The sequence below is a fragment of the Pipistrellus kuhlii genome, unplaced genomic scaffold (genome assembly GCF_014108245.1).
Source record: "Pipistrellus kuhlii isolate mPipKuh1 unplaced genomic scaffold, mPipKuh1.p scaffold_m20_p_47, whole genome shotgun sequence".
NCBI classification, from domain to species: Eukaryota; Metazoa; Chordata; class Mammalia; order Chiroptera; family Vespertilionidae; genus Pipistrellus; species Pipistrellus kuhlii.
In genome coordinates, this window is record NW_023425548.1 from 1,691,432 (window position 1) to 1,710,574 (window position 19,143).

General features: G+C 62.5%; 3 protein-coding genes across 11 annotated transcripts in view; 2 read left to right on the top strand and 1 right to left on the bottom strand.

Annotated features, from left to right (window-relative positions):
* The first annotated feature begins 1,631 nt into the window (after positions 1-1,631).
* TMUB1 (transmembrane and ubiquitin like domain containing 1) lies at positions 1,632-4,317 on the top strand. Of its 2 annotated transcripts, none has more exons than XM_036412692.2 (3): positions 1,632-1,769; positions 2,580-2,998; positions 3,519-4,317. In XM_036412692.2, exons 2-3 carry the CDS (start codon positions 2,610-2,612, stop codon positions 3,868-3,870), a joined length of 741 nt encoding a protein of 246 aa, XP_036268585.1. In that variant the 5' UTR covers positions 1,632-1,769; positions 2,580-2,609; the 3' UTR covers positions 3,871-4,317. The 2 variants fall into 2 exon arrangements, with proteins under 2 accessions (XP_036268585.1, XP_036268586.1); XM_036412693.2 differs by lacking the exon at positions 1,632-1,769 and adding an exon at positions 2,031-2,229.
* Positions 4,318-4,529: 212 nt separating this feature from the next.
* Positions 4,530-8,747, top strand: FASTK (Fas activated serine/threonine kinase). 3 transcript variants are annotated; one of them, XM_036412675.2, is made up of 10 exons: positions 4,530-4,705; positions 5,490-5,912; positions 6,363-6,572; positions 6,705-6,844; positions 7,268-7,481; positions 7,579-7,738; positions 7,945-8,036; positions 8,124-8,259; positions 8,334-8,448; positions 8,536-8,747. In XM_036412675.2, the coding sequence occupies exons 1-10, from the start codon at positions 4,624-4,626 to the stop codon at positions 8,641-8,643; spliced, it is 1,680 nt and encodes a 559-aa protein (XP_036268568.1). In that variant the 5' UTR covers positions 4,530-4,623; the 3' UTR covers positions 8,644-8,747. The 3 variants fall into 3 exon arrangements, with proteins under 3 accessions (XP_036268568.1, XP_036268569.1, XP_036268570.1); XM_036412676.2 differs by having other exon boundaries at positions 4,532-4,705; positions 6,393-6,572; XM_036412677.2 differs by having other exon boundaries at positions 4,551-4,952.
* Positions 8,748-8,838: 91 nt separating this feature from the next.
* SLC4A2 (solute carrier family 4 member 2) overlaps positions 8,839-19,143 on the bottom strand; it is a 17,002-nt gene continuing 6,697 nt past the window's right edge. For 4 of the 6 annotated variants that reach the window (XM_045572404.1, XM_045572403.1, XM_045572405.1 and 1 more), the window contains 18 exons: positions 18,951-19,069; positions 17,295-17,527; positions 17,060-17,202; positions 15,923-16,103; positions 13,987-14,122; positions 13,715-13,880; positions 13,513-13,627; positions 13,204-13,388; positions 12,883-13,108; positions 12,573-12,788; positions 12,343-12,491; positions 12,059-12,253; positions 10,972-11,226; positions 10,792-10,881; positions 10,448-10,614; positions 9,587-10,103; positions 9,188-9,361; positions 8,839-9,095 (listed from right to left, as the gene is read on the bottom strand). In XM_045572404.1, coding sequence (XP_045428360.1) covers positions 9,015-9,095; positions 9,188-9,361; positions 9,587-10,103; positions 10,448-10,614; positions 10,792-10,881; positions 10,972-11,226; positions 12,059-12,253; positions 12,343-12,491; positions 12,573-12,788; positions 12,883-13,108; positions 13,204-13,388; positions 13,513-13,627; positions 13,715-13,880; positions 13,987-14,122; positions 15,923-16,103; positions 17,060-17,202; positions 17,295-17,527; positions 18,951-19,069 — 3,348 coding nt within the window. In that variant the 3' untranslated portion in view covers positions 8,839-9,014. The remainder of the gene's footprint in view (positions 9,096-9,187; positions 9,362-9,586; positions 10,104-10,447; positions 10,615-10,791; positions 10,882-10,971; positions 11,227-12,058; positions 12,254-12,342; positions 12,492-12,572; positions 12,789-12,882; positions 13,109-13,203; positions 13,389-13,512; positions 13,628-13,714; positions 13,881-13,986; positions 14,123-15,922; positions 16,104-17,059; positions 17,203-17,294; positions 17,528-18,950; positions 19,070-19,143) is intronic. The other 2 variants (XM_045572407.1, XM_045572408.1) reach the window with 1 other exon arrangement.

Below are 19,143 nucleotides of genomic sequence, written 5' to 3' on the forward strand. Positions count from 1 at the left end.
TATTCTTTTTTAAAATATTTTTTATTGATTTCAGAGTGGAAAGGACAGGGAAAAAGAAATAAAAACATCAATGATGCTGCTGAAACCGGTTTGGCTCAGTGGATAGAACGCCAGTCTGCGGACTAAAGGGTCACAGATTTGGTTCCGGTTAAAGGCAGGTACTTTGGTTTTGGGCACATCCCTGGTAGGGAATGTGCAGGAGGCAGCTGGTCGATGTTTCTCTCTCATCAATGTTTCTCTCTAATTGATGTTTCTAGCTCTCTGTCCCTCTTCCTTCCTCTCTGTAAAAAATCAATAAAAAATATATTTTTAAAAATATATCAATGGCCAAAACCAGTTTGGCTCAGTGGTAGAGCGTCAGTCCTCGGACTCAAAGGTCCTGGGTTTGATTCCGGTCAAGGGCATGTACCTTGGTTGCGGGCACATCCCCAGTAGGGGGTGTGCAAGAGGCACCCGATAGATGTTTCTCTCTCATCAATGTTTCTAACTCTCCCTCTCTCTTCCTCTCTGTAAAAAAAATCAATAAAATATATTTAAATATATATATCAATGATGAGAATCATTGATCAGCCACCTCCTGCACACACCCTATTGGAGATTGAGCCCACAACCCAGGCCTGTGCTCTGACAGGGTATCTGTGGATGACCTCCTGGTTCATAGGTCAATGTTCAAACACTGAAGCCACACCAGCTGGACTAAACTGACTTCTAAAGGCAACACTTGGGAGCACTGCCCCCACAAATAGGCATGTGCCATGGGAACGTGAGGGTGTAATACTTTTTAATCAGGACTGGCCTATAAAATCCAGGGTGTGGGATCTCTGTGGCCATAGGAGCCGAGGAAGGAGAGAAAACCCACAGAAATTAGCTGGCCTGGGCCAGCCTGGGGATCAAATCAGCATACTCTGCACAGCAGCCTGCTGAGGATTCCATTCCAAGCCCAGATTTGAGTGGAGGGAGTGTACTAATACTAGGTGAGTAAATATCTACGATGTGACAGATCCCTTATACAGTTTCCACATTTATTTATCAAAACATGGAATTTCTTCCTTACAATTGCCTTATGAAGGAGGTCATAGAAATCAAGAAATTTAGGTTAAAAGATTCAATAAGGAACCTAAGGTCCATTAAGGGATAAGGGATCAGCATTGTGTCAGGTTCCAAAGTCCACGCTTGGTTCCCCGTCTTGCAAGGGCAAGGCGGAAAGGGGGAAGAGGGGACCAGGGAAACAGGACAGCCCCACCGGCCTGGGATGCATACTCAGCCAGACTGGTGCGGTTACTAGGCTCTGAGTGAATGGGGGGCAGCAAGGTGCCTCCTGGCGTTCATCTGACCTAAGATAGAATGAGCCACCTGAGTTCACCAGAGCATGCACCTCCAAACACGGGAGCTCTGACATGCTCCTGCTGACGTTGGTTTGTGCAGTGGCAGATGCCCTGGATGCTAGGGAGCGGGGGTGCGGGGGGGGGGGGGGGGGGGGGGGAGGGGAGTGGATCCTGCTGCGCCCGGACCCCTGGAGGCTCTCACAACTCCCAAACCTGCCCTGCCCTCCCCTCTGCAACCTGCGGGCGTCGGAACCAGTCGGCCCAGCCCCGCTGGGAGGCCCGCAGGGAGGAGGCGGGACTTCGCGCGGCCAGGACTACAAGTCCCACAATGCCCCGGCTAGCGGCGGCGGCGGAGGGGGTGGGGGTGTCTCCAGGTGTCCGCGACCTCGGCGCCTCCGCCCGGAAGTGGCCTGGGGTCCGCTATGGAGCCGGCGCCGCCGGGCGGTGAGTCCCCGGGCCGCGCCCGCGCCCACCCCGCCTCCCCGGGCTCCCGCCGCCACCCGCCCCTCATCCCGGAACCGCCGCGCCCTCCCCGCCCGGGGTGCTGGGGCGACGGGGTAGTTGGGGATGGGGAGGGCGAAGCCCCGGACCCCCAGCTGGATGTGGTCCGCCGGGGGCTGGGCTCGGGGAGGCTGTCCGGGCGCCGCAGGGTGCGGCCGCGCTGGGAGCGGGGCGGCCGCCTCCGAGGCTCCGGAATGCGGGGGGCGGGGTCTGCCTCGGCGTGGGGAACCCCGGGGAAGCCGTCCGCGTGGTGGGTGGGGTTTGGGCACCTGGTGAGAGGGCGGCGGCGAGGAGGTCCCTTTCCTTCCCCCTTGGAGCAACTTTGGCAACAGAGCGGGAGCTAAGCTTTGGGGTAGATACGCGGCTCTGGGTGAAACTGGCGAAGGAACAGAGGGAAGGATAGGTAAGATTTAGGGTGAAGTTGGGTGGGAGTTGAATTTTGGGGAGCGGTGGCTCGGAAGGCACCTTATCTCCGGATAGTGTTTGGGTGAACTTGGGAGTTAAAGACCTAGTAGTGCTCAGTTACAAAAGTTAGGACTTGGAATTTGGTGATGGGAAGGGGCATGTGAAGCAAGTTTGGGGCACCCGGGAGTCCAGACCGTCGATGCCCTGGGCTGGGGCTGGGGCGAGGGGACAGTGAGGACGGTGGGAAGGTGGGGTGGGATGGGGTGAGGAGCCTGCTGAAGTTCAGAGAGCCGCTGGCCCCTATGAGCCAGCCCCTCAACCCCTAATGGGTTCTTTGTGCCTCTCCAGCTCAGTAGCGCTGCGGGCACGGCGGGTGCCATGGCCCTGATTGAAGGGGTGGGTGATGAGGTGACTGTCCTTTTCGCGGTGCTTGCCTGCCTTCTGGTGCTGGCTCTCGCCTGGGTCTCCACGCACACCTCGGAGAGCGCTGCCCCGCTGCCCCAGCCGTCAGGGACCCCGACACCAGCGCAGCCCAGCGGAGCCATGGTGGTCACCGACGCTGTCAGAGGGGAGGCCCCGGGAGCCGAGACTCCCAGCCTGAGGCACAGAGGTCAAGCTGCACAGCCAGAGCCTGGCACGGGGCTCCCAGCAGCCACACCCCCGCCAGACTCCCCGCAGGAGCCTCTAGTACTCCGGCTGAAGTTCCTCAACGATTCAGAGCAGGTGGCCAGGGCCTGGCCCCACGACACCATCGGCTCCCTGAAAAGGTAAGCTGGGATGGATGAGGAAAGGAACAGGTGCGAAGGAGTGGGTGGGAGTGACCATGGACCTAGAAGGGCCACCAGAGACACTGGAGACTCCCCCGTGTGTTTTTGTTTGTTTGTTTTTTAAATATATTTTTTGTTGATTTTTTTAGAGTGGAAGGGAGAGAGATAGTTAGAAACATTGATCAGCTGCCTCCTGCACACCCCCCACCAGGGATGTGCCTGCAACCAAGGCACATGCCCCTAACTGGAATCGAACCTGGGACCCTTCAGTCCGCAGGCCGATGCTCTATCCATTGAGCCAAACTGGTTTCGGCTCCCCCGTGTTTTATGGATGAGGGGACCCAAATGCCCAAACCACACACACACTGTACCATTCCCCTGTGGAGGCTGGGGCTCCCTGGGCGCCATGGCCTCGGTGGTGGTGGGGTGGAGGACAGAGTGAAGGGTGGGAGTATTATTCTGGGCCAGGGACTAGGATTGCCTGAGGCCTGCTCTATTACCCAGGTCCCTCTCTCCTCAGGACCCAGTTTCCCGGCCGGGAGCAGCAGGTGCGACTCATCTACCAAGGACAGCTGCTGGGAGACGACACCCAGACCCTGGGCAGCCTTCACCTCCCCCCCAGCTGCGTTCTCCACTGCCACGTGTCCACACGGGTCGGTCCCCCACAGCCCCCCTGCCCGCCGGGGTCAGAGCCAGGCCCCTCCGGGCTGGAGATAGGCAGCCTGCTGCTCCCCCTGCTGCTGCTGCTGCTGCTGCTGCTCTGGTACTGCCAGATCCAGTACCGGCCCTTCTTTCCCCTGACAGCCACGCTGGGGCTGGCCGGCTTCACCCTCATCCTCAGCTTCCTGGCTTTTGCCATGTACCGCCCGTAGTGCCTCCACGGGCTCTGGGCAGTGTGGCTGGCCCCTCAGGACCTTGGTCCCCACCGCGCCGTGGGAGCTGCTGTCTGCCCAGGCCCACCTCTCTGGCCTGTCTCTTCCCCCTGCCCCGGAGCCCAGCCCTGCGCCGCCGCAGAGCCCTCCAGGGGCAGGAGGCCCCGCTCTGTGACCTCCGCGGCTCTGAGCCACCGTCGGGGGCTGCAGGCTCTCGGCCACCACTGACCGAGGGCTCCTCCGGGTCAGCCGGCTGCTGTCGCTGCCTTGGCCCTGGGCAGAGTGGGGCCACACCGCCGGGCCCGGCCTAGTGTTCTGCCGGAAGACCCGGCCACCTCCAGTCCCTAATGCTCCTAGTGCTGATGTGGGACGCAGGGACCCTGGGGGGTGGGACGGGCCGAGGGGCGATCTGGAACTTGTGCTGATTAAATAACTGTGAAGTTTTCACTCTCGGTGTGTGTCTGCGCGTGTGGACCCGTGGGGGCGGGCGCCCTTGCCCACTGGGAGGAGAGCAGTGAGGGCGCGGCCCGGGCCCTCCGCCCGCCCAGCCCTCCCAGGCCCGCCGGCGTCCTCCCTCCCGCCGCCCGGGGCTGGCCCTGGCCCCGCCCCCGCGCCGCCTGCGCCGCTGCCCGGAAGCGAGGGGCGGGGCCGGCGCGCAGGGCCTGACGGGAGCCACGTCTCCGCCGGCCGAGGCCTGAGCGGCGATTGGCGTCCGGGGGCTGCTGGGAAGATGGCGGGCTCGGTGGCCGGTCGATGAGGAGGCCGCGGGGGGACCTCGGCTCCCGGCCCCCAAGACCGACTGAGGGAGCGGCCTGCGCGGGGCCTGGGGAGCCATGTAGGGGCGGCGCCTGCGGGGCGGGCCGCGGGGGGGCTGCGGGAGCTGGTGTCGGCGACCGTGACCGGGTCTCTTGGGGGTCCCCGGCCCGGGTGGGTGTGGGGGCCCCTGACACCGGCGCCTCCGCGCCTCCGCAAACCTGTGCACTCGGGCGCCACGGGCGTCCCCCGAGGCGGGCGCTGCGCCCTCGGTTCACTGGCGAGAAGGCTTAGGCAGACGAAGCCGCTGGCCCAAGGTCACGCAGCTGGTAAGTGGGAGCACCCAGCATGGAACCCAGGACCGTCCGGCTGTGGAGCCCGCGTTCCACCTTCTGCGCCGCCGCCGCCTCCTGCGGGCGGGGGAGGTGGTCTGGAGGGCCTATCGCGGGGCGATCTGGGCTCCAGGCTGGGCGCACCCACTAACCAGATCCCTGACCCTGGGCTTGGCTTAACCCCTTCTCTGGGTCTCGGTTTCTCCACCTGTGAAATCGAGGGAAGGCCAGTCTTGCCTACCACCCCATGGGCGTGTAAAGGAGGCAGAGAAGAGAATGCATGTGGAATTGCTTTGTAAATATCCCTCCGCTGAGAACACAAAAGGATTGTGATTGCTGTTCCCAAGGATGGAAGGAGGCAAAGGGAGAGGGGCGGGTGGGGAAGAGGACCAGGGCAGTCACAAAGAAGGCTGAGCATGACTCTGGTTTGTTCTGACCCTAGAGCCCTCTGAATGGGGAGTGAGGTGAGGCGTAGATAGCAGGCTTTTCTCCCCTTTGGAGAAAACCTCACCCCCTTTTCTGGGCCGCCCTCAGGGTCTCCATCACCCAACTCCATGCTTCGAGTCCTGCTTGCTGCCCAGGCCTCTGCTGCTCAGCTGACTGGCCTGCTGCTGTTCCCACCAATACAGCCCTTCTGTCTGGGGCCCAGCAAGTGGGGGGACCGGCCTCCTGGAGGAGGCCCCCACGCAGGTCCTGTGCAGGGGCTGCAGCGGCTCCTGGAACAGGCGAGGAGCCCTGGGGAGCTGGTGCGCTGGCTGGGCCAGAACCCTACCAAGGTGCACGCCCACCACTACCCAGTGGCGCTGCGTCGGCTGGGCCAGCTCTTGGGGTCTCAGCCACGGCCCCCGCCTGTGGAGCAGACTTCACTGCAGGACTTGAGTCAGCTCATCATCCGAAACTGCCCCTCCTTTGACATTCACACCATCCACGTGTGTCTGCACCTTGCAGTCTTACTTGGTGAGGAGGGTTGCCTGGGGGTGGGTGTTAATGAAAGAGGAGAGAAGAGCAGTAGAGGACCCAAGGCCACTGACAGAATTCACCTCTTAGGCTTGCCAGAATAGCCACACCGACCCACTGTGGCTCTCCCACACGGGCATCCGGAGCCAGCAGCGTTTGCTGCAGCCTTAGGGTGCTGCCTCAGATCCCTGTGCCATGGTGCTCCAGGAGCCCCCACCATTTGTCACCAATAGAACGAGACGAGAACATATTTGCCACTTTTGTAGAAAGCCTTCCCCATAAGCTGTTCTGATCCCTTAGTTCACATGGTATGTCACATTTCTCCAGTGTTTCCACTTACGCTATAGCAAACCTTCCAGCCCAGGAAACAGGTGAGAGAGGTAGGGGCTTCACTACACTAACAACCCCAGGACTGGAGCAAAGCAGAGCAGCTCCGTCACTAGTCACCAGGACTGCCTCCTCTGACCCTCTCCCTCTCAGGCTTCCCGTCAGATGCGCCCCTGGTGTGTGTCCTGGAGCGGGAGCGGAGGGCCCGCCTCCCCCCGAAGCCGCCTCCCCCCCTGCAACCTGTCCTTCGTGGTGGGCAGAGGTTGGAAGCTGCTCTGAGCTGCCCCCACTTTCAGCGGCATCCACAGCAGCACCTCATCCGGAGTTTGGCAGGTGCCTGAGGGGTTTAAAGGCAGGTTGGGGGTCAGGGGCCAAGGGAGAGGCAGGTGGTGGGGTCTAGGCCAAGGTGGACACTAGTCTGAAGGTCTGGCCCAAGGGTCCAGTGTGATAGGCTGTTCTTCGCAGAGGCCAGGCCAGAGGAACTGACTCCCCACGTGATGGTGCTCCTGGCCCAGCACCTGGCCCGACACCGGCTGCGGGAGCCCCAGCTTCTGGAAGCCATTGCTCATTTCCTGGTGGTCCAGGAAGCCCAGCTCAGCAGCAAGGTGGGACTGCCTCCCATGCTTCCCAGACACCCTGCCAGGCCCCGCCCCCGCCCAGCTTGATTGGCTGCTGTCCTATAGCAAACAACCAGGCCACGCCCTATCCCCAGGGCTCCATCTTGGCTCTCCTCCTCCTTGGCTTCATCTCCCGGCACGTGCAGTCCTCCAAGCACTTGGCACCGTCTTCACTTGTCCCACTCCTCTAGGCCTGCAGGGCCAGGCCCATAGCAATGTCTCCTCCAGCTGTTTGGTGATTGATTGCATGGGACACTGCTTATGCCACAGACTTCTGGTGTCTGTCAGGCAGAGGGGTGGCCCTGCCCTTGCAGTGACATCTAAACGTGCAGATCAAGCCTCCTGGAGGCTCACCCTGTCCAGGGTTTTGGAGAATGTTCCATGCCGGTGATGGCTACTCTCCCTCTACAGGTGGTACAGAAGCTGGTCCTGCCCTTTGGGCGGCTGAACTACTTCCCCCGGGAACAGCAGTTTATGCCCTGCCTTGAAAGGATCCTGGCTCGAGAAGCAGGGATGGCCCCCCTGGCCACTGTCAACATCTTGATGTCACTGTGCCAGCTTCGGTGCCTGCCCTTCCGAGCGCTGCAGTTTGTCTTTTCCCCGGGTTTCATCAACCACATCAACGGTGTGCAGACAGGGAGGCTGGCTGGGACCTGGAGGGCTGGCGGGCAGGGGGGAGGGGGGAGTCTGTAGCCCGGCAAACCTCAGTCCGCTTCCTGCAGGCACCCCTCACGCCTTGATTGTTCGGCGCTACCTCTCCCTGCTGGACACGGCTGTGGAGCTGGAACTCCCAGGATACCAGGGTCCCCGCCTTCCCCGAAAGCAGAAAGTGCCCATCTTCCCCCAGCCACTCACCACCGACCGCGCTCGCCGCAAGTACAGGTGGATGGGCAGCTGGGGAGGCGGAGGGGCCAGCCCAGAGGCAGCAGAGTAGAAAGGCCAGGGAACTGGGATCTTTTTAGGCCGATACTCATAGTCAAATAAATGGGCCTTGAAGCAACAAAGGCACTTGCCTAGGGTCCCAGAGCTGGGGGAGGGGTCACACCAGACTCCTGGGCCTTCCTGCTATCGCGTTCCACTCCCCTCAGCCACAAGGACATAGTGGCGGAGGGGCTGCGCCAGTTGCTGGGGGAGGAGAAATACCGCCAAGACCTGACCGTGCCTCCCGGTTACTGCACAGGTGAGCTCCAGGTGTGCGGGCAGGCAGCAGGCGGACACGGGGCTGTGGCTAAAAACCAGCGGCCCTCTCTCTTCTCCCACCTTACAGACTTCCTGCTGTGTGTCAGCAGCTCCGGTGCTGTGCTTCCTGTGAGGACCCAGGACCCTTTCTTACCTTACCCTCCCAGGCCCAGGCCCCAGGCCCGGGCTGCCTCTCAGCCCGTCACCCAGGACCCTGCCCAGAGGTAAGGGAAGAGGCAGGAGGGCCTCGCCCGCCGTCGTGGGCAGCGACCCTGAGCCACAGCCCTCTCTCTCCCAGGGTGGTGCTGATGCTGCAGGAACGCTGGCACTTCTGCCGGGACAGCAGGGTGCTGCTGGGCTCCCGGGCCCTGCGGGAGCGGCACCTGGGCCTGCTGGGCTACCAGCTTCTGCCGGTGAGCCCGCCCCGCCCCGCCCCGCCGATTCTGTGTCCACTCCCGCACCCACAGGGCCTGTGGATAACCTGCTGCCTCTCCCCACAGCTACCCTTTGAGGAACTGGAGTCACAGAGAGGCCTGCATCAGCTCAAGAGCTACCTGAGACAGAAGCTGCAAACCCTGGGCCTCCGCTGGGGCCCTGAAGGGGGGTGAGGGGATGCACATGGGCTTCAGGATGCTCCCCTATGGGGGGTGGACAGTTTGCACTTTGGCTCCCTCTGTTTTTATTCATTAAAGTCCCTTCCTCCTTCATTGCACATCTTGTTTCTGGGATGGGGAGCAGACTGGGTCTCCCCACTTCTTTTCCATCCACGCCCCCACCCCTCATACAGAGACAGAGGCCGAGGATAGGTGGGGGCCGAAGCACTTTACTGTGGGGAAGGGAAGGGAAGGAGGAGAGGAACGGGGAGGGAAGGAGAGGAAGGGGCTTTAAATTAATCACTTAAATAAAAATGAGGAGGGAAGGGGGTGGGAGAGCACGCCTCGCCCCGGTTCCCTCTGTCCATCGTCCGTCCCGGCAGCAGCTACACGGGCATGGGCATCTCGTTGTACTCGTCCACACCCTCCCGCTCGTCGAACACCGGCTCCGCCTCGTTGGCATCCAGCTGCAGGGGAGAATGGAGTCAGGGGGCTGACCCCAGCCAGGACCCTGGCAGGGACCAGAGAGGGGGCTCGGGGCAGGAGGCAGCGGCCTTACACATTTCATCTCCCGGTCGGTGAAGATGCGGGTGAGCACCACCATGCGCAGAGGCACTGTGAGGATGAGGATGAAGGGGAAGGCCAGCGAGGCCTCCGTGGACATGACGGCCCACAGCAGGGCCAGGCAGAGCAGCTGCAGGGCTGTGAACAGGTGCATACGGAGGGTCCGGACCTGCGGGGGGCAGGGTGGGGTGAGACGGGGGAGCCCCAGCCGAGGGACACCAGGTCCTGCCACACCCAGAGGAAGGCTGACCCTTTCCTCTCCACAGGGCGGAGACAGAAGTGCCTTCCTGGGTGCACACAGAGCCCGGTCTGCACAGACCGAACGGTGGCTGGCCAGAGCGGGCAGATGGGGGCTGGAGGGTGACCCACGCAGCCCCCTGAGTGGGGGTCTCACCTTCTTCACGTAGGTGACATCTGGGTGGTGTTTGGGCGGCATGAGCAGCAGGTGCAGCCGCTCATAGAACTGGATCCCGTTGAGGGAGGTAACTCCCATGTATAGGAAGATCCCGAAGAGCACGGCCAGGGGTATCTGCCGGAGGAGGTCCCCGATGACCATGGAGAGGCCTGGGGGGAGGGGGAGAAATAGCAGCTGTCCCCAGGGCTCCACCCTCAGACCTGGGGCCCCTCCAGGACAGGCAGGGGCAGAGGTGAACATACCCACAAGCAGGGCAACCAGCAGCCCTGTCACCCGCTGCTCCTTGACCTCTTGGATCTTGGGCTTGTCCCCGGGAGCCACAGCCTTGCTCATGACGGTCAGTGCGTTGGCATGAGTGACGGAGCGGACGGTGGCGGCAGCCAGCCAGGGCAGGCCGAAGACGGCGCAGATGCCGCCCATGGCCACGATGAGCAGCAGGTCCAGGTGGAAGCCGGAGCCCTTCTGCAGCATGCGCTCCTTCTTGGAGATGATCAGCCTGGGGGGGACAGGCGCTCACTGAACCCGGGGCCGCTCGGCAGGCAGCGTCTCCCCAGAGGACCCAGCCTCTGTTTTTGGAACCTGGTGCCCCACCCAGTCCGTCCAGATGAGAGTTCCATCCTGGAACACAGCCCTTTGTGCACGCCCCTGGCCTCCAGGACAGCTCCAGCCTGGCCTGGGCCCTGCCAGCAGACAGCAGCTGGGCCTTCCGCCACCTACAGACCAACTCCAGCCTGGCAACCTGGTGCCCCTCGCCCACGCAGCCCCTCGCCAGGCCTCCGCCCGGCCACGCACCACGGGCGGTTCCTGCCCGCTCAGCACCCCCGGACTAGGGCCACGCACGTGGTGATCTGCGTCTCCATGAAGATGAGGATGAAGACCAGGATGGCGGGCAGCAGGCTGGCCACCATCATCCACACGGGGAAGGGGCTCCTCTCGCCCAGGGGGTTGATGACCCAGCCCCGCTTCTCCGGGGCTGTCACCGAGAATCCAGTGGGCACGCTCAGCTTCTGCAGGACAGAGGGGGCTGGTGAACCTCGGCGCAAGCGCCTTGGGTGAGCTGCACAGGCAGGGTGGGCCCTGAGGATGTGACGTGGAAAAGGCCCGTTGGCCCCGTGAGACGACGGCTCTGGGATTGGGGACCGGCCAGGCAGCACATCCCCCCGGCTCTGTGCGCCCTGCCTCACCTGGGTGTAGGTGTCCTCGATACTGTAATCCACGAGCACCATGATGAGGATTGCGATGGGCACCCCGAAGTCCCCAATCACCCGCCGAACCTGTGGGCAAGCACCGTGCTCAGACCAGAGGCTTCTCCTCACCCCTCCCACCCTCGGCCCCCGTCTCCCTCAGGCCCCCGGCCCACACACCCGGCCAGGGAAGAACCGGCTGTTCTTGAACTTCCGCAGGAAGAAGGCAATGAAGAAGGTGCCGGCCATGAGCACCAGGGACAGCAGGGCTGTGTTGGGCTGGCCCCGGGGCCTCCCCTGCCCGGAGGGCTGGGTCGAGCTCCCGTTCCCCGGCTCCAGCGAGGCGCCCGCCCCAGTCCATGTGGTATTATCGCCGCCGTCCACTTCAGAGCTGTTGGAGACCGAACAGCCGTGGAGGGGGTGTTCCTGGAAGATCTGGAGAGAGGACAGCGGCTCCATCAGCAAGATTTCCGGGCTCAGCTACACGCTGAACAAGACAGTGGGTGGGAGGCCAGCCTGCCCCCAAGGAGCTTTCCTTGTTGATTAAGAAATATCCCAGCCCTCATCGGGGTGCTCAGTGGTTAGAGCATTGGCCTGAGCATCAGCCCAAGGACCGAAAAACTTTGGGTTTGATTCGGTCAAGGGCATGTACCTTTATCCCCAGGCCCAGTAGGGGGCACCAATAGATGTGTCTCTTTCACATCAGTGTTTCCTTTCTCTGTCTCCCCTTCCCTTCCACTCTCTGAAAAATCAATGGGAAAAATATCCTTGGACGAGGATTAACCACCACCACAAGGAACCATTTGAAACTGACCCAGAAGAGCAGATGCGAGCACAGGAAACCTGAGGACTGAGACAGGCTGCTCCAACTCAGGAAGGAGCTGGGGTGTGTGGCTCTGTCCAGGCCTGGAGGAGCAGGGCATGGAGTGTAGGACTGGGCCTGTCACCCACACGGGTCTGAAGCGCTGACGAGGACCACGTCTGTCCTCTCAGGGCCTTTTTCCTTTCTACATTTCTGGGTTGCTTACCACTTTAACAAAAATGACGACTTTAGTTATTAGAAATGTTTTTCCGTTTGATGTCAAGCCTGGGTGTGTACTGATGACCCAGCGGGACGTGTGGGAAGGCCAGAGGAAAAACCAGCCCCCACTCTGGGCCCCCTGGAGTGTGGCCGGGATCTCGGAGCCAGCCTGGCCTCACAGCCCGGAGAGAGAGGTGAGAGGCACAGACAACCCCTGGCTCCCTCCGGTCCCGGAGCCTCGCCCACCTTAACCAGCTTGTAGAAGGTCTCGTAGATGAAGATGAGGGAGATGAGGAAGGCGAAGATCTCCTGGGTGAAGCGGGAGACGAAACGCACCAGGAAGCTGCCCTCCAGGGCCACCATGAGCAGGGCCAGGAGCACCAGCCAGAAGCCGATCCACACGCGGCCCACCAGGTACTCCAGGTTGTTGCTGCTGCAGAACTGAGGGGCGGGGATGGCGTGAGGCCCAGTCAGGCCCAGAGCCGGGGCCAGCGGGAGGAGGGGCACCCCAGCAGCCCGTGGCCCCTCACCGAGAAGAAGGCCTCCTCGAAGACCAGCAGGGGCCCCGAGAAGCCGATCACCAGCAGCGGCTGGGCGCCCAGCAGGCAGAACACCACGCCCTGGAGCGCCGTGGACATGATCAGCTCCGACACCCCGATCAGGTCCTGCGTCTTCTCTCCTGGGATGGCAGGCACCGGCTCAGGAGCTGGCAGCCGAGCCCTGTGTGCCCCCCCTGCCCCTCCCGGAGGCCTCTCCTTACCCAGCAGGCCCCCGAAGGTGATGGCAGGAGACAGGGCTGCGAAGTAAATGAAGATGACCGCGGCCAGGCACTGGGGGTCCAGCGCGTCCCGGAAGTCACTCAGGTAGTGGGGGTAGCGGCGCCGCACGTCCCGGATCAGCCCCCCGAAGGGACGGCCAGTCCGCCGGAGGGGATCGTCTTCCACTGTGTCCGTCGCCTCTACCATCTGCAGGAGCGCTGCAGCCCAGGCCTCCGTCAGGGTGCCCGCGCAGCCCCCGCCAACCCGCCCTCCCCGCTCCGGCCCCAGCGGCCGGCCCGCACTGGCCCGTACCCTTATCTTGGGCGGACTTGGGCTCCAGCCCAGCCCCCGGGGGCAGCAGCCGGCCCTGCTCCTCCCGCTTCTTGAGCATCTGGCGCTGGAAGTGAGCGACGGACCGCAGCAGCTCCTCGCCCTGCACCTCGGAGGGCGGCAGCACCACGCTGCAGTCCAGGAAGGCGTTGATGGCCGTCAGCAGGTCCTCCCGTTCGTCCGCCATGTAGGCCGCCTCGTGGAATTGCTGCCAACGCAGGACGGGGGCAGGTGAGGGCACCGGCCGGGGCCGGGGCCAGGGCCGGGGCCGGGGCCAGGGCCGGGCTCCGGGCCGGGGCTGACCTTGTCGGACATGAGGGTGGAGATGGAGCGGCCGATCTCGTGGTAGTCCATGTTGGCGCTGCTCGGGCCCAGCAGCAGGAAGAGGAAACGCACGGGCACGGGCACCTCCAGCACCGCGTCCAGCTCCACGGCCTCCCGCAGCCGCACGAAGGCCATGGTGGGCCGGGACAGGAACTCCACGCAGCCTGGGGGCGCAGCGCCATCGCGGGTGAGAGCAGGGCGCAGGCCACTGCCCAGCCCCGGGCCCGGGGGCGGCACCGAGGCGGGCCCGCTGCCGGGACCCCTCCCCCCAGGACTGGCCCCACGTACCCACGAGGACCACCGTGGCCTCGGCATTCTCGGGGATCTTCTCCAGCAGCTTCAGCTCGTGCTTGGACTTGGAGCGGGTGATGCCGGCCGTCGGGGCTGGAGGCGGCAGCTCCCGCTGGGAATGCAGAAGGAGCTCAGTCCAGCCCGCCTGCAGCCCCGCGGCCGGCGGTGCTGGCCGGCCCCCCAGGCCGGGCAGACTCACCTCGCGCTCCACCTCCAGCCTGGTCTCCGGGACGCCGCCGATGAGCGGCTCGGTGACATGGGGGTCGCTCTCGGCACCCTGGCCGTGGTGATGCCCCAGCAGGGAGCCCAGGGAGCCGGCTGAGATGTTTCGGGGGAAGGAGAATTCCTTCTCATCACTTGGGTGGCTGGTGGGACGGAGAGCAGTGGGTAGGAGCGTGACGACGGGCTGGGGCCGGGGCGGGGGGGGGGGTGGTGGGGGGAGGCGGTGGAAGGGCGGGGGCGAGGCCTCACCTGTGCTTCAGCAGCAGGGCCCGCAGCACGTTGGCTCTGTCCTCGGCCTGGATCTGGTCAGAGATGACCATCTGCTCCACCACCTGGTGGGCCACCCCCGGCAGGGTCTGCTGGTCCAGGTCCAAGAGCACAGCCCCTGGAAGGAGGGTGACTTAGGGGGACCCTCAGGCAAGAAAGCGTAGGATGGGGGGAGAGCCGGGGACGAGGGCGCAGCCAGGTGAGGGCGGCTGAGGGGACAGTGAACAGGACTTGAGGCCCAAGTCCAATTGCCTCTCTGACCTGTCCCTTCCTACCCTCTCTCCCCTGAGGAATGTTGTGGGGCTCAGCAGGGGCCTCGGGACCCCAGCCATCGGAGTGGGAACCTGGGCCACAGACGGCCCAGGCACCCCTCCCAGGAAGCAGGCGAACTCCGCGGGGCCCCAGCCACCCACGCGGGCTCAGCAGCCCCTCACGGTGAGGAAGTTCCTCCTCAGTGAGCGGCACACCGCTGCCCGGCACCCCCTCCCGGTCCTAGCTCTGCCCGCCAGAGCCCCTCAGTGCAGCGCTGGCCTTGCCCCCGCTGAAGACAACCCTCCACTGGCCCCTCAGCACCCCCTCACCCAGCAGCTGCTCACAGGCCACTCCTCTGAGCTGCCATTTCATATAGCAGCGACAGTGCTTTTAAACATATTTTTGCAGATTTCAGAGCGGAAGGGAGAGAGAGAGAAGGATAGAAGCATCCATGATGAGAGAGAATCATTGACCGCTGTCTCCTGCATGCCCCCTACTGGGGACCGAGCCCTTGACCAGGAATAGAACCACTGAGCACACCAGCTGGGCAGAGCAGTGGAAGTCCTTTTAAAAGTCACCAGGTCATTTTTCTGTCAAGGTCAGCTTTCAGAACACAGGACTAAAGAACAAACAGAATCAAAAGCCGCTGTGCGGCCACAACAGCGATTGCAAAGCCTGGCAACAGGGCACCGCAAGCCTCTCAGCCTCTTCGCCCCTCGTTCAGTCCCTGGCAGCTCAGGACGGGGCTCCTGGCCGTAACTGAGCGCGCTTTCCCCGGGGGAAGAGGAAACCAGCAAAGAGCAGGAACAGCAGAGGCAGAGCTCCAGAGGCTGCATCTGTGTCATGTAAATCGGGGTTTGCACCGTCCTACAGACCGGACCACTTTGGGAAGTGTTCCATCACACCTGTCCAAAACCTGTTAGCGTCCGAAACACACCAGCTTCGGTTATTCAAAGTGACACTTAGAGCTCTGGCTGGTTTAGTTCAGTGGACAGAGCGTCGGCCTGCAGATTGAAGGGTCCTGAGTTCGATTCCGGTCAAAGGCACATGCCCGGGTTGCAGGCTCCATCCCTCGGGGGGGAGGTGGGGAGGGTGTGTGCAGGAGGCAGCCAATCAATAATTCCCTCTCATCATTGATGTTTCTATTTCCCCCTCTCCCTTCCTCTCTGAAATCAATAAAAATTAAAAAAAAAAAAAAAAAAAAAAAAAAAAAGCCGAAACCGGTTTGGCTCAGTGGATAGAGCGTCAGCCTGCAGACTGAAGGGTCCCGGGTTCGATTCTGGTCAAGGGCATGTACCTTGGTTGCGGGTACATCCCCAGTAGGGGGTGTGCAAGCGGCAACTGATTGATGATTCTCTCTCATCAATGTTTCTGACTCTCTATCCTTCTCTCTTCCTCTCTGTGAAAAATAAATAAAATATATATTAAGAAAAAAAAAAGAAAATGTCACTTAGACGAGAGAGAGGAGTGTCAATCCTGCGGTCACCACGGAGAGGAATGGCAGGCTGAGGGACAATGGGGCGGAGGCTTCCTCCAGGCTCTGGTGACATCCGTCATGTCGCTCAGGACCCATGTGGGGCCGTTTGGCCGCTCGGTTCTCAGGGAACTGGCTGAGGGGGGAGGAGCGTCCTGAGGCAGGGACCCGCAGGGAGGAGGGCAGCAGTACCGTGGGCCAGCGTCCGGCGGAGCTCCAGGAGGCTGCGGAAGGACAGGGAGGCCACGTGGGGCTTCCCCCAGCGCTCCGTCTCCTCCTCCACGTCCTCCTCAAATTTGATCCAGCGCGCCGTCTCCCGCCACTGAGGCTCCTGGTTTTTGTCCAGCAGCAATTCGTTCAGCTCCACAAATACCTGGAGATGAGAGGAGGGCATGGCAGGGTCAGAGCCACCGGGGTTCCCAGGGGCTGCCCTCTGACCGACAGTATCCAGGTGGGTGCGTGCACTCTGGACACCACAGGGCACAGGCACGGAGTCTCAGCGAGTTCCTGTCCAATCGGAGACTTCCTTTCCCTCCTCTGTCAAATGGGAGCAAGACACCCACCTCCAAGGGCCTTTAGGGGGATTTAAAAAAACAACACACAAAACACTGAGCACAGCACACAACTCACGTAAGTACTCGGTAAACAGTTGCCACACTTTCTTCTCTCTCTCTCTCTCTCTCTCTCTCTCTCTCTCTCTCTCACACACACACACACACACACACACACACACACTTGTGCAGGATTCCACTCACATGCATTCAAGAACTGGCCAGGCTAATTGAGAATAACAAAGGAGCAGTGGCCTCTGAAGGGCTGACTGGGCGGAGCGTGAAGGAGCTGGCCGTGGCAGGAAATGTCCCGTCTCCTGGGACAGCCAGCCATGCATGTGCACGAAGCCATGGGGCACTTAGCCCATTCACTTTACTGTATGTCTATTAGCCCTCCATAAAACGGTCTAAAAAATCCACCGGAGGGGCAGGGTTCAGGACCACGGCCTCGGCGTCTAAGGGGCAGCATCGCGAAGCCACTGCGTGACCTTGGCCAATCACTGCCCCGCTTTATGGCTGACACCACCTGGGCCATCGTCTTTACAGGCTGTGGGAGGATCAGTGAGTCAGAGGAAACTGCATTCTGGAAAATGAAGTTCAAGGCTCTGCAGAGCTCGCTCTCTCTAGTCCAGAGGGGCCATGGCAGGCAGGCACAGTGTGGAAGGAGGCGTCCCCACCAGGCCGGGGTGCTGGGGCGGGCGCCATCACTGCTGGTCTGAGGGGCGGGGGAGGAAGGGGGCGAGGAGAGAAAGGACGCGCGAGATGCCGAGAAGCTGACCTCGTGGGGCTTGTGCGGGGCCCGGGGCCGGCCCCGGGGAGTGGGGCCGGGCTCCCGTCCTTCCCGGCCGCTCTGCCCGGACCCTTTGGCATTCTTCCGTACCAGGTGTCGCCGCACCCCGGGGACATCCTCGAACCGGTGGCCTGGGGGGCAGAAGGGCAGGATCAGGCCCCACCCCCCACCCCCTCCACCCTGTTCCCACGAGCACGGGGCCTGGCCCAGGCCCGGCACTCACTCTTCATGAGGTCCAGGTCGGCCGTGGCCAGTGTCTGGGCCTCGCTCTCGTCCGTGGGCACGCGGGGCAGCAGGGCCTGCTCCACCCCCGTCATGCTCCCGATGCGCCTCCTCTCCTGCAGGTTGTAGCTGCGGTGCCCGGGCTGTGCTTTGGTCAGGGGGCGCCCCGCGGCACCTCCATCGTCACCTCCTGCCGTGCCGCTGGCCGCCGCCACCGCCTCTTCCCCAGCGGCTCTGGACAGACAGAGCGGCGTGAGACACAGAGGGCCAGGCCCCCGCCCTCAGCCAGGGGCAGGCAGGAGGACCCCACCCTCCGAGCCCTGCTCCAGGGCGTGCAGTTATGAAGAGGGAGGATTCCGGAAGCAGACTGTGGGTGTGAATGCGGCCCTCCGCTCTACTGGCTGTGCCTGCACAATCACATCAGCGGCCTGAAGACAAACTCCTGAGCAGCAGCACTGAGCTGAGCAACTCCTGTGGTGCGGGGAAGGGCAGCCTGAAGCCGCCCCTCAGAGCAGCTGGTTCCCTCCGCCCCTCCCAGGCACATCCCTAACCATGGACCCCAGAGGGCCCCAGGGGCCCAAATTTCTGACCAAAAGGGATCAAGCGCACGGAAGTGAGCTCTGAGACCTCAGACAGCCCCTACAGTCATGAGGAAGACATAACTCCTTATCCCGTCCACATTCCCACTGCTGCTCCTGGCCTCGGACCAGATGCCTCCTTTCTCTCTGCCACTGCCCAGGATGGCTGCTCAACCCTGTCCTGGTACCTAGCACTTCCCACCGCATCCAGCCCCTGACCAGGCCCTCCACCACCAGGCTTCCCCGCCTCTGCCACCCTCAGTCCCCTTGACTCTGCTCGCTCCCTTGCTCACAGTCTGGCCCACGCCTGCAATGCCAGGCTTCTCTCAGGCTCCTCCGGCTGCCCGCAGGCCAGGGCTGCAGTGAGACCCAGCTGGGGACCAGCACTACCTGCACTGTGAGCCTGGCACCCTGGAGGGGCACCGTGCCCTTTACCTCCTGGCAGCCCTCGTGCCGCCTGGCACCCAGAAAACAGGTCCCTGATAGCAGCGACCTTGAGAACTGGCTCAGAGGAATTTCCTCCAGCACCTTGTCTGGCCAACACCCCCAAACCCCAATCACCTGCTGCTGCTGACGCTGTGCCTGACCAGGCCGTTTGGCATAGCAACTTGTTCTGGTGCCATTTCCCGAGATGATGACCAGGCTACACTGGCAGCTCCCCAAGTGCAAAAGGGGTTCCCTACTTCCCTTACGCCCTCAGGGCCCCAGGGGTGCTTGGGCGTCATCAGACCAGTCCCTGACCCAGAGCCTGATGAAGCCTGGGGTGAGGGGTTATGGGGGGCGAGGGGCTAGTGGGGGCGGGGGAACCAGCTCAGACCACACATCTGCTCCATCCCAGGCTACCCCATCCCTACACCCTAACTCACACCACCCCTTACTCCCTACACCCGGCTTCGGAGAAAGGGTCTATGACTCTTGGTTTACAGATGGGGAAAGGGGCTTAGAGAGGTACTCGCCCAAATAGCGGGTGGGAAGCAGAACTGAGATTTAAACCCCAGTCTGATGACCCCAAGGCTCTGCTTCCTTTCTCAGTCCCCTCGCTGATAAAGCAGGGGAGGTCTCTGTTTGGGGGCGCTTACCCAGTCTGGGCCCCTTTGGTGGCCTGGGGAGCTGCCTCCTGGTGGGGCAGCGGCGGAGGGGGAGAGGGGCTGGTCCTTTCTGCCTTCCGATCCGCGCCTTCATCCTCCTGCAGAAAGAACTGGAAAAGGGACCCACGTAGGCAGACGGCCAGGCGGGACACCCCACAGACACCCTCCCGGAGCCCTGGCCCCC

Coding starts and splice junctions, on each gene's coding strand:
- TMUB1 (XM_036412692.2), top strand. CDS start 2,610: ATGGCCCTGATTGAAGGGGTGGGTGATGAGGTGACTGTCCTTTTCGCG. Junction 2,999..3,518: donor ACCATCGGCTCCCTGAAAAG/GTAAGCTGGGAT, acceptor CTCTCTCCTCAG/GACCCAGTTTCCCGGCCGGG.
- FASTK (XM_036412675.2), top strand. CDS start 4,624: ATGAGGAGGCCGCGGGGGGACCTCGGCTCCCGGCCCCCAAGACCGACT. Junction 4,706..5,489: donor CGCGGGGCCTGGGGAGCCAT/GTAGGGGCGGCG, acceptor GGCCGCCCTCAG/GGTCTCCATCACCCAACTCC. Junction 8,037..8,123: donor GCCTCCCGGTTACTGCACAG/GTGAGCTCCAGG, acceptor CCCACCTTACAG/ACTTCCTGCTGTGTGTCAGC.